General features: G+C 44.0%; 1 protein-coding gene across 1 annotated transcript in view; it reads right to left on the bottom strand.

Moving 5' to 3' along the window:
• The window catches only part of CACNB4 (calcium voltage-gated channel auxiliary subunit beta 4), a 46,026-nt gene extending 34,453 nt beyond the window's left edge, over nt 1-11,573 (bottom strand). Inside the window, exon 1 of the mRNA XM_075284494.1 lies at nt 11,273-11,573. Within this exon, the coding sequence (XP_075140595.1) occupies nt 11,273-11,317 (45 nt within the window). The 5' untranslated portion in view covers nt 11,318-11,573. The remainder of the gene's footprint in view (nt 1-11,272) is intronic.
• Between the last annotated feature and the right edge of the window lie 717 nt (nt 11,574-12,290).

Genomic DNA, 12,290 nt, shown 5'->3' with positions numbered 1-12,290 from the left:
TTGTTCCAAGCTATCCTCCACTCCTACATGTGGTCCTCATTCCAAACTATCCTCCACTCCTACATGTGGTCCTCATTCCAAACTATCCTCTGCTCCTAAAAATGCTCTTCATTCCAAGCTATCCTCCACGCCTACAATTGCTTCTTATTTCATGCTATCCTCCTCTCCTACAAGTACTCCTTATTCCAAGCTATCCTCCATGCCTACAAGTGGTCCTCAATCCAAGCTATCCTCCAAACTAACCCACTCACTGAGAGACCAGGAAAAGGCCCTTAAATGTGGAGCCATTCCCTTCTTGAGTATAAGTTTAGTATAACGCTTAAGTTGAGTATAAGTTTACGATGTGCGTCCGCACCACCTTACATCATTGCCATCTCTATTTGTCGTTGCATGGAGATAAACAAATCATTTATCCCCATATAGTTTGACTGCACGGGGCAATGTGCTACTGACAACTATGATTTCTATGCATACACAAACAATATGATCATTGAGCATTTGGGACACTAGTCGGATGATTACATGCATTAGTTATTGGAAACACGCATTCCTAGAAACTTGTTCTCAATAATTGGCCTGATTATTGCCCCACATAAAGGAACCTTAAGATGCGCAAACCATTAAAAGGGTGTATGAACTAATCTCAGTTAACATAGGAGAACAAATCAGGATATCAGGAAGGTAGCAGAGGTACTAACATAACAGAATTCCAGAAGGCCACAGGTAGCAGAGGTATAGCGGAAGCCTATAAACCACTGTTAACAGAGAAATATACATGGTGGAAACCAATACAACATCGGTAGCAGAGATACATACATGGTGGAAAACCAAAGGCCAAACATGGCAGAGGCAAAGACATTCATCCAAATATGACAGACAGAAGCAAATCATCCAAAAATGACAGATGGAAAGACAGGCGTCCAAACATGGCAGACAGGACATGTATCCAAATGTGGCAGATGGTAGAACATGCACCCAAACATGGTATATGGAAGGACATATACATCCATGCAAACATGGTGGAAAGACAAATGGTCCACACAGGAATAATTAACAGAAGGACTTATGTGTCCAGAGAATTATAGATATGACTTCGGTATAAGACAGAAACATAATTCAGACCTAGCAGACAGAAGGACAGCATGCGTCCAAACAACTGATGAAACATCTGAATATTGTAAAGCCAGGGTGTGGCTAGAGAAGCAAACTTATATACAGACAGGTAGACAGGGATTGGCAGAAGGAAGGTTAGCAGGTGAGAACACTATTTCTTAAAGAGACAGGAGCACACAGAGGTTACCAGTTGGCTTGTTCTCTTGGGAAAGGTAATACACAAGCAAGCAGCACCAATGTCACATGTGTGCACCCTATATCATTTGTAGGACTGATAGTACTCTGTTAGGGCACATTAATGTCGTATCACTGTAAACAATAAAACCAACTGTTCTTACTTAAACCTATTTTGTAAAGATTGAGAGTTCTCAGTAGTTGATATCTCTTTTAATGCCTAACAAAAAATTATGACATATTGTGAGCTTTCGGTACTACTTGGTTCCTTCATCAGGCTGGTATAACACAATATCTGAAGGCAAGCACATTTATACAGGAATACAGTGTTTGATGCACCATTGATGGAAAGCAGTACAAGCAAATAAACACATAAGTCCAAAAAAAAATGTCAGTTCACAGGAAGGGTCTCTGAGATTTATGATTCCCTTGATCAGTGACTTGGTCACTTGGACACCAAACTACATGTTGACAAGCCACAAAGCTTCTGGGAGAATGTTCTATGCACAGGTGAGACAAAAATCGAACTTTCTGCAAGGCACATCAGCTCTATGTTTACAGACGGAAAAATGAAGTCTATCTTGAAAAGAACACTGTCCCTACTGTGACACATGGAGGAGGCTCTGTTATGTTCTGGGGCTGCTTTGCTGTATCTGGCACAGGGTGTCTTGAATCTGTGCAGGGTACAATGAAATCTCAAAACTATCAAGGGATTCTATAGAGAAATGTGCTGCCCAGTGTCAGAAAGCTTGGTCTCACTCTCAGGTCATGGGTCGTGACTCAAAACACGCTAAAAACATCCAAAACAAGCTAAAAACATCCAAGAATGGCTAAGAAGAAAACATTGGACTATTCTGCAGTGGCCTTCTATGAGCCCTGACCTAAATCCTATTGAGCATCTTTGAAAGGAGCTGAAACCGTCTGGAAAAGGCCCACTTCAAACCCGAGACAACTGGAGCAGTTTTCTCATGAGGAGTGGGCCAAAATACCTACTGAGAGGTGCAGAAGTCTCATTGACAGAGGAATCATTGGATCGCAGCGATTGCCTCAAAAGGTTGGGCAACAAAGTATTACGTTATGGGAACCATCCTTTCTGTCCGGGCCTGATTCCATTTGTTCATTTTCATAGAATTTTTTTTAAATGTATTGTTACTTTTGTCAGATTCAAGTTATTTCTGTCACCGTTGTGGGTTTTTCTTTCATTAGATGAGGGGTACCCACAATATTGGGGACCACACACTGCCTAAAATAACAGTGCTGACTTTCTGGTTATGGAGGGTGGTGTCATTGGCTCGTTTGCCCTCCCCATTGGGCATTAGCAGAATTACCTGGAATCATTCAAGAGTTACAGATGAAATATGCAGGCCCAGGTAGAGGGCTTAACAAAACCCCTGGCTGTAGCACCCAGCATCCGTCAGCACCCCCCTCAGGTACACCCCTGAATCAGTGCTAAATGCAAACATGACCATCAGCATGGTAGTCACAAGGGAATTTCCTACTGCGTGTCATCAGCCTACAATACATTTCGCACCATTCTTTTACATGTATTCTGTAGAGACGACTGTTTTTTTTTCCTAGGTGGGCATTTCACGGGTGGACTCTACTATTAGGACCACAGCGGTAGTCTTCCAGCAAAGAAGGCAACAAATGAAGATATCTGTACTTACCAGTGTACTACTTTTCCCAGCAGACCTTGTCTGGTTTCCTCTGTGAGCGCTTCTGTTTCTTTAAGGATTAGTGTGCTCACCTGCTAACCTTCCTTCTGCCAACCCCTGTCTGCTTGTGTGTAGAACAGTATACTTCTCCAGCCTTGACTGAGCAATGAGTTAGGATTTCTTTTTCTTTTTTTTTTTGATCTGCTGTTTGGACACATGCTGTCCTACTGTCTGTATGTTTGAGTTATGTTTCTGTCTGAGATTTTGTGGACACGTTATCTATCTATGGGCCTTCTGCTATTACTGTGTAGCCTGTGGGCTCTGTTATAACTCTGCTATCTTTGAAAAAAATGGACAAAATAAAGCACAAATAGTTAATTCCCCCCTATAAGCTTCCACCGGTATTTCGGTTCCCTGCACCATAGTCCCTGACCTGTCTTGATGTCCATATGGGGGTGAAAAGGTGAATAGTGAGGATTGCTTAAAAACACCCTTAAAGGTGGCCCGAAGTCAATGCACTGATCCCTTTCTTCCCGCGTCAAGGATTTGCACCAGTCTCACTTCCCCCGAGCATGGTATTCGTGTATCAATACGTGCCAACAACACTTCCTTCAAGTGTTGATGACACAACCAAATCTCATGGAGATCTGCGAGTCTCAGGTGGCGGCCGACGTTGCTATGGGATCTAAGCTATTTTTACAGGTGTTCGATAGATTTTTCTTAAAAAAAAAAAAAAAAAGACGAATTCTAACACGAAATATGGAATATATGCTGCGCAGTAAGAATGCCTTTGGAAATAGAGGGGTTAATAGTTTATTTTTGTCAAGTAATAAAATTGAGTGAAACATAATTCCCATCAATATTTGGTGTGACCTTTGCCCTTTGGAGGTGGAGTCCTGGAAGCAATGATCCGGCCCCCACGGATATAGCCCTGATCTCAACATCATCCAGTCTGTCTGGGATGATATGAAGAGACAGACGGATTGGAGCAAGCCTACATCCACAGAAGATCTGTGCTTAGTTCTCCAAGATGGCGATGGGAACAAACTCCCTGGTAAAAAACGGTCTGCAAGTACCTAGAAAAACTGCAAAAGGCAAAGGTCACACCAAACATTGATGAGATTTTACATTTCTCCTTTCATCATTACTTTGCAACATCCCCCCCCCCCCCCACACACACACACACACACACACACACACACACACACACACACGTCTGCCTAAAACTTTTGCACAATCGGACATTTCAGCCTCACATTACCGAGCACACGACTGTCGTTGGCCGTATTCCAACAGTAATAAAAAAAAACGTTTGGCACAATCCAAAGTAATAAAAGCAACGGAACAGGGCGCCGCCATATTAAGGTCTGCTATTTTACAAGGCTCGTGTTTAACCTCTTTTACCAGTGCCGCAACGTGTTTCTCGGGCTCAGCGTCTGACACAGAAGGGGGAAAAGAGCCATATGATTTTCTATGTGATATTTACGGCGGCTCTGAAGCCGCCAGTAAGGCATTAAACATTCAGCAGCGCTCCCTATCTTGTTGCTTTGCACAGGGTGAGGCCGGCTTTCACAGCCTACGGAATAATTTGATTCAAATACAGCACAATGGCGCAGGTAAAGATTACAGTGGAACCCGCACTTACGCCGTGGGATTCTGTTACATATGAAAGCTAATTGATCCTCTTCAATTTGTAGCAAATAATTTTCCTCGAAAAGCTTCCAAATAGCTTGAAAATAATACTAAGTACAGCGCCCTGCATTCAGATGCGTTCCCTGCTCTGGGAGCGCTGGTGGATTTCCCAAATTCTAACGCAAGGGAATTGTCAAAACCGACGGCTGGGTAGGGGGGCAGTAAAATAATAAACATAATAAATATAATAATAATGACCCCTCTATAGGAGCCACCGCCAAGATTGTTTCCTCTGCCGACCTATTGTTTTTATATTAAACATATTTTTAAGAATTTTTGGTGATGTTTTTTATTTTCCCCCAAAAAAATCAGAAAAATTCTTGCAATTCCAACTCTTTGCCACTAAACCTAACACTGTCACTTCCTGTCTACTGGAGATGGACCGGAGGCCATAGAGTAGACACTATAGACTTCTATGGGAGCGTTGCTCTATGACCTGTGCAGAGAGGGGAGTAGATAAGATGTGACATCCCCTATTGTGACTGGTAGATTTTGTGTCTTATCAGCATATACGTGATCAGCAATGTGCTGTAAGTGTGGTTACTGCTGCAAAGAAATCTCCTACAGAAAACAGGAAGTCTCAGCTTATTATTTGGCTTAGTGGCCAGAGTCACAACTGCAGGATTTTTAGGAATTTTTTAAAATATAGATAACAACATGGAACATTTTTAAAAACGTCACCAAAATTTTTTTTAAAAATCTATTTAACATAAAAATTAATTAAAAAGATAGGAGTTTTTTTAATGTGTTTTTCATTGACACATTCCCTTTAAGAAAATAAAAACAGCCAACCTCCAAGCCCTGGGATTAGTCACAGGTGGCACAACCACAGCAGCCAATCACAGGGCTCTGAAGTGCCACCGATGAGATGAGAGATTGGGCTTAGACACCATGACACTGTCCATGAAGAGGACGGAGGGCAATGAAGAGCAGAGCAGGAACCGGACTGGACCAGAGTCAATGGACGGGGTCGCTCTACAAAACAGATCATACCATTTTCCTGGCACAATAGTGGTGCATTTTAAGTGCACAACCGTTTCCACCAAAAATCGGCCCCTATGTCTATTTTCCAACCCACTTGCCACTTTTGAGAAACGTGAGAAGAGTAAGGCAGGGATCATGGCGGGCCAGGGTGGCAGTGCTTTGGCTCCTGAAACCTGGAGTGAGTTAGACCTGAAATTTACACCGGTCCTTGACTGACGTAGATTTCAATTCTGGTGCACAGAATTTCGCACCAGAATTATTATAAGGCCGGATTCCTTTAATTACTGGCTCACCTGTCACCAGTGTTCTCAATATTAAAGGGATTGTCTGAAGTCAGTGAGCACTGGGCTGCAGTGATGTTGTCCGGCCGCTATGCAGGGGTCAAAGATTTCTGCTTCCCGGCCCTGTATGGTGTATAGGATGGGTGCCGGATGCAGCTCTGTACAGCAGATTAGTCCACGGGCCAGCTCTTGGCCACCACCAATCAGCAATGGCCTAACCCACCCCTTTAAGACCATCACACAAAGCACCAGCCTTCAATTGCATTTTGGTTAGTGATATTTTATTGGTGTTTTTGGGATCAGGGGCGTTCATCATGCTCTAGGTGTGGCCTTTTTTTAGGCTATTTTTTTCAATAGACTTTTCTACAGGATTTGAAAAATTTCTAAAATACACAATACAACAATAACACATGTAATAATGTAACAATTATAGCAAAAGAAAAACAAAATAAAAAGAAATTGCATATGAACAAGCCATAAAAGGGATATACAGTATTTTTTTCCAAAACAGCGCCACACCTGTGCATAGGCTAAATTTGGTATTGCAGATTAATCTTGTCCAAGTGAATGAATAAAAACTACAATATCAAATAAAGGATAATCCATAGATATCTGATTAATGCAGAGCCGGACTGTTGTTTAGATTCACAATACATGACAAATTCCTCCGTGTCATTAGTTATTTAACAAAACTAGGCCACATTGCAGAAGCAGTATGGGGAAAATTAAGTACACCCCTACTGCTTCCAAGGGAATGAACAGGGCAAGTGACACCAAGTGCTGCTGATTAAATCCCTTTGACTAATTAAGTGTGGCTTCCTCTATAAAAGCAGAAGTTTGGGCAGTTTGCTGGTGTGGAGTATTCAGGCGTGTGTTAATACCAAGGAGGAAAGACATCAGCAATGATTTTATAGAAGCAAGTGTTGCTGTCCATCAATCTGCGAAGGGTTATAAGGCCATTTACATACATATTTGACCATCATTCTAGGAATAGAAAAATTATTCACAAGTGGGAAACATTGAAGGCAATTGACAATCTTCCTGGGAGTGGAAGTCCAAACAAATTGACCCCAAAGTCAGACCGTGCAGTGCCCAGAGAAATTGCAATAAAAAAACAAAAAACCAAGACAAGTATGGCTTATGTGGAAGGGTTGTCAGGAGAAAAAGAAACATGGCAGCCTGGTGTTATTTTGCAAAGTTGCATCGGAACAAATCACAAGACTTCTGGAACAGTGTCCTTTGGACAAACTAGACCATCTGTCCAGCACGGTGGTGGAGGGGGGATGATTTTGGCTTGTTTTGCAGCCACTGAACTAGGCCACTTTGTACTCACTGAGTCAACCATGAACTCTTCTGTATACCAAAGTATTCTAGAGTCAAAGGTGAGGTCATTTATCCAATAGCTAAAGCTTGGCCAAAACTAGGTGATCCAACAAGATGATGACTTAAGCAAACCATTAAATCCACAGCATAATGATGGTGTTGCAATGGCCCAGTCACACCCCACCCAATAGACATGGCCGGACCTTAGAAGAACTGCACAGAAACCAACGGCCACAAACCTCAACAACCTAAAGAACTGCTGCAAAGAAGAGCAGGTCCTCCAGAACGATGAGGAAAACTGAAAAAGTCATCCAGACAACTAGTACTATATATAGAGAGAGTTTCTTAAATGTGTTGTCCTACTATATACACCTAACTGGTTGGTGGGGGTGCAGCCCCCGGGGCCACCTGCTGATCTGCAGAGCTTGAGCTGCACCATTTATTCAGACAGGACCAAGATCCCTACACCCACCACTAGTCTGTACCACCCCCAGGTGGCCTGTTGTATCCTTTGAAAGGTGAAGTCATATACCTTCCAAGTAGTGACGTAAGCCTGACAATGCCCACACCACTTGGTGGAGAACTAGATCCTGTTGCTGTGGATCATGGTGAAAAGTGAGTGTCTGTCCACCATTGAGCACCGGATCACTCCCAAATGCCAATTTTATCATTAGATGGGTCTATCTAAGATATAACTGGTACATATAGCACTGGTACAGGGCCTCCTATACCAGTATACGAACCCCGGTACCAGTATAGGTCCTTTCCTTTACATCTACCTTTATGATGGACGTAACCATACATAGACAACCTATTACTCCATTACTTGCAGGATTTGCTATTGAGATGTCTGTGGAGGCCGGGAATGGTCATTACATCCAGGGGTGTCATTTACAGCTCCTGGGCCCCACTGCAGAATGGCTTGGCTCATTTACAATAGTGGTATATGCTATAGGCCCACATTTATGACATACAGAATGCAACAGTTGGAGAAAGACACGCAACTACCCGGCCAACTCTCCAATGGTCGTCCACCATAATGCAGCCACATCAGCCTGTGGAACATACGTGAGTCATGGGACCAACAATCTACGAAGGTCTCATAGGTATCCCCTACATATCAGACATTTGACAAGTGGCATAACTAGGAATGGTAAGGTCCCAAGGTGAACATTTAACTTGGGACATCACCAAGTAGGCCCGAAGCCTTCCGGAGCATAGGAGAGGTAAGTAACAGTGTTTTTTATGTTCCCTCACCTCTCCTAGCCCTCCGATCATTATAGACCCCCGAGTATAATAATAATAGTGTTTGTGGGGTTCGCAGGCCACGATAACTTTTGCTAAAACTTTTTTTCTTTTTGCAGTCTGCAGATTCACAATATGGTAATTGGTAAAAACATTTTTCTTACGTTTCCCCTGTAAAAACCAAATAGCCAAGTGTCTCAGCAGAAGACTGCAGGAAATCTATGATAGCACTTGTATGGAACCATCTTACAGACGTATACATGATCCATCATTCAACACACAAGAAGCATACCCACCTGTCCCTGGATCTCTGTGTCCTGCCACCACTGTCTGCTCAGGCTCATGTTGGCGCCTTGCTGCATGACCATAGCGGACACTCAGTGGCCTCAACAAGTCTGCGGAGGGATCGGTGACATATGTGAGTGATGTGAACCCCACCAATTGGTCTCAGCAGTCACGTGGGCCACAGGACCTCTGGCAACAAGGCAGGGCATGGCAGGGTCCTTTCAGGCTTGTGCCATGCCTTGTTGCCAGAGGAAGGTACCATGGACTATAGGTAGAGGTGGAGATGGTGTGGGCTAGTATAGGTGGTCATTGGGTGGGGTAATGTTAACTTCACCGTGGGGTTTTGGTAGACCCACAAAAAGAGGACCTTGTGGGGTAGGGGTAGCTCATTCCCTACCCTCTCACTTGTTAACATTGAATTGTTAGTAAAGTGATGGCCTTTCATTCAACCATCAAGAGCGCCCTCTGTGGTTATTTTCATCATGGTTATATTTAAAGAGTGAAGGTTGGGGTAATTTTTGATTTGGGGTCATAAAAGGGGTAAATGGTGGCCACCCAATCCATTAGAGGTTGAGTGGGGAAATTCCTGCAGCCCCAAACCAATGTAAAAATAAGGGGGAACTAGTGTCAGGTCCACCATATTGTTACAGTCACGGACTCCAGCTCCGAATTATTTGGGTACACGTCCATAATGCAGACTGTATAGGTTATACCTCAAACATGATCTCAGTATGTATGGGGAGCAGGGCGTAGCTATAGGGGGTGCGTTGGCTGTCAAGCCCTAGAGCTTGAGGTTGCAATTGCAATTGCAGTCTGACAAATGGGTTTGGGTCATCTGATCGCGGAGCTGTACAGAATTTATAACCATGATGTGGTTCGGAAAACCAATATGGCCATGTGTAGAGGCATATGGGGGCTGAAAAGTCCCACTGGTCCATATGAGAAGACCATGATATGACAACTTGGAGGATCTATTACAGATTTTGCATTGGGCACCAGAGTCTTCAAGTCGTGAAAATAGAGTAGTAGTCATCAGTGGTGTAACTAAAGTCTTGTGGACCCCGATGCAATTTGTCCTACCTCATCCCTACAGTGAATTCTTGATAGTGATGGATACGGGTGCTAAGGAGTTTATTCCACCTTAGTGTGGTTAGGACAATCTGTGGGTCTCCTTGGTTTATGGGCCAGATGGAAGCTGCAATCTCAATACTGATGCCAGGGCTTATGGGCCCCCTAAGGCTCCTGGGTTCCGATGCGACTGCACCCTCTGCACCTCCTCAAGTTATATCCATGGTAGTCATAGAATTCAGGGCATGCTGGGATTTATAGTTACATCATACCCTGAAAGCAGAGTTTCAGGTCTATGGTGAATTTCAATCCTCCCAGTTCTATGTGCAGCAATGTTTAACCCATTGCATGCCACAGGTCATCCCGCACATCTGCACGTTTCGACACCACCTCTTAGACCCATGTGTCAGTAGGCGCCTGATGGAAATCTGAGGTCAGTGTTTCTGATTTTCCCTCCAAGAGCTGCTGTTACTACACAGAGGCTACATCTCCAGAGATCCAGTGTGTGTCTCTCCTTCCCTCCTCCACCTCCTCCTCGTCCTCCCCCTGAAAGGATGGATCCTGCACATCTTTTTTTTTTTTTATCTCGGGCAGGAGAAGCGTTGCCCTGCCTCCTCCTTCTTCCAGTTTCACCATCGACATTTCAATGCAAAACATTGCAAATAATGCCTATTCCTGTCAACCCCCCCCCTCCCTTCACTAGCCAAGGGGATGGGGGGGGGTACAGGGTCCACCGCAGTCTATCACTGGTTAATATTGCAGGAGAGGCTCGGCGTGCACATGGGCCACAGTGCAAATCTCCCATCAGAAAGCCACAATTGACACCGCGGCTTGACAAGTGCTGATGCTGGGTAGACGCACTGGAGAGAGCGCAGCATCGCCGCTGACATGTAATCTTATCCGCTCCCCTGTGGTTATCACACCAGTAAGTTTACACATCTGCAATGACGTATACACCGGACCCATTTATGAAAATCAATGACTTCTTACATAACGTTGGAGCTGGGCTTTCCTTCACCCGGGGCAAAGGTTCAGTTCATTGCCCATACATAATGGTGGCACCCCCTTCCCCGCAGCTACACCCCTGTCACACCGGACCCTCACTAACCATTCACCCTTTCCATCCCGAGCATGCCCCTGACATCCAACCTACTGGCCTTACAGAAGAGCCCATCCAATGCAATCCAATTTCCAACCAGATACCTACAGCCCAGACATTATCGCATTGTTAAAGGGATACATCTGTATCCTCCTGCAGATGATTCTCCTACCTAATACACAACCCAGATTTCCATTCCAAAATCCCCCCCAAACCCCATGCCACAAACCTATGGGATCCCTTTAAGCATCGAGATTGCAAAAAGCCAAGCATGCATTTACCTCCTCGCCTTCATCTCGAGGGTCTGCAAAGGGTGAAGAAGAGGAGAGAAGGAAAAAAAAGGCAATGCTTACCGCCTCCGAATCTTCAAATCCATGTAGGTACAAATTGTCGTACATGGAGGTCTAGAATCCAATGCACCTCTCAATACAGAAACAAAAAGCTAGCACGACCACTGCTGGGAATTGAAGGCCTCAGCAAGACACCAAGCCTGCTCTGTGAAATTTTTTGTGTTTGTATTCCCCCAGCCAAGATGCCGTTCATTCATATTATAGAGGGGAGGTTATCCCTAGAGGCAGTTCAGACCTGGCATTTTTATCTGTGTTCCAAATTCAGAGCATGAAAGCAAAACCCTTCCCCACCAAGGACTGGTGAGAGACCCAGGAATGTGCCCTGCGATTGGCTGGAATCTCTCAGCTGAATGTTCATTTGCTTTGATAGTAAGATGACGAGCAGAAGGTCTATAATGTGCAATGCAAGAATCCTTCCCCGGCTCCTTCTCCTCCCTCCGCTCTCTGGGTTAATTCTTACTTTAAACGACTGCAAAAAAAAAAAAAAAATGCAAAAAATTGCAAAAAAAATTCCCATTATGGGTACAAGTGACACTCGGGTCCCGCTGTCTCCGGGCTGATTCATCTACGGAATGTGATTCATGATAGAAAAGAAGGGGGGAAAAAAAAAAAAATTATTCTGCAAATTTGATAGAATTCAAAGTCGCCTGCGGGCGCAGCTTTTGTTTTCTGCAGACCTGGCGGGGACGGCGTGGTAGCGGGTCCATTAAATTCTAGTCCCAGTCGTTTTTATGTTATTTTTATGACTATAATCGACCTGTCAGAATAATTTGCATGGAAATATATTGGGAAGTGGTTGGCGCGCGTGGTTAGGGTGCAGGAATCGGCTTAAGATGTCAGTAAAGTGTTTTTAAGAAGTCGATCGAGGGGTAAAAAAAACCCTATTTTTTCTTATATCTGGTTCTGGGAAAGCTGGGTGGCAACATATAAGGGTGCAATTTAAATTTTACAGCGCTGATTTTTTTTTTTCTCCTGGCCAAGGCAGTGACTTTTGGGAGTTTAGGAAAGTTGGGTGATTAAC

This window comes from Leptodactylus fuscus, chromosome 8, assembly GCF_031893055.1.
Source record: "Leptodactylus fuscus isolate aLepFus1 chromosome 8, aLepFus1.hap2, whole genome shotgun sequence".
NCBI lineage: Eukaryota > Metazoa > Chordata > Amphibia > Anura > Leptodactylidae > Leptodactylus > Leptodactylus fuscus.
Note: the sequence above shows the minus strand (reverse complement) of the source record. Positions and strands in the feature narration are given on the sequence as shown.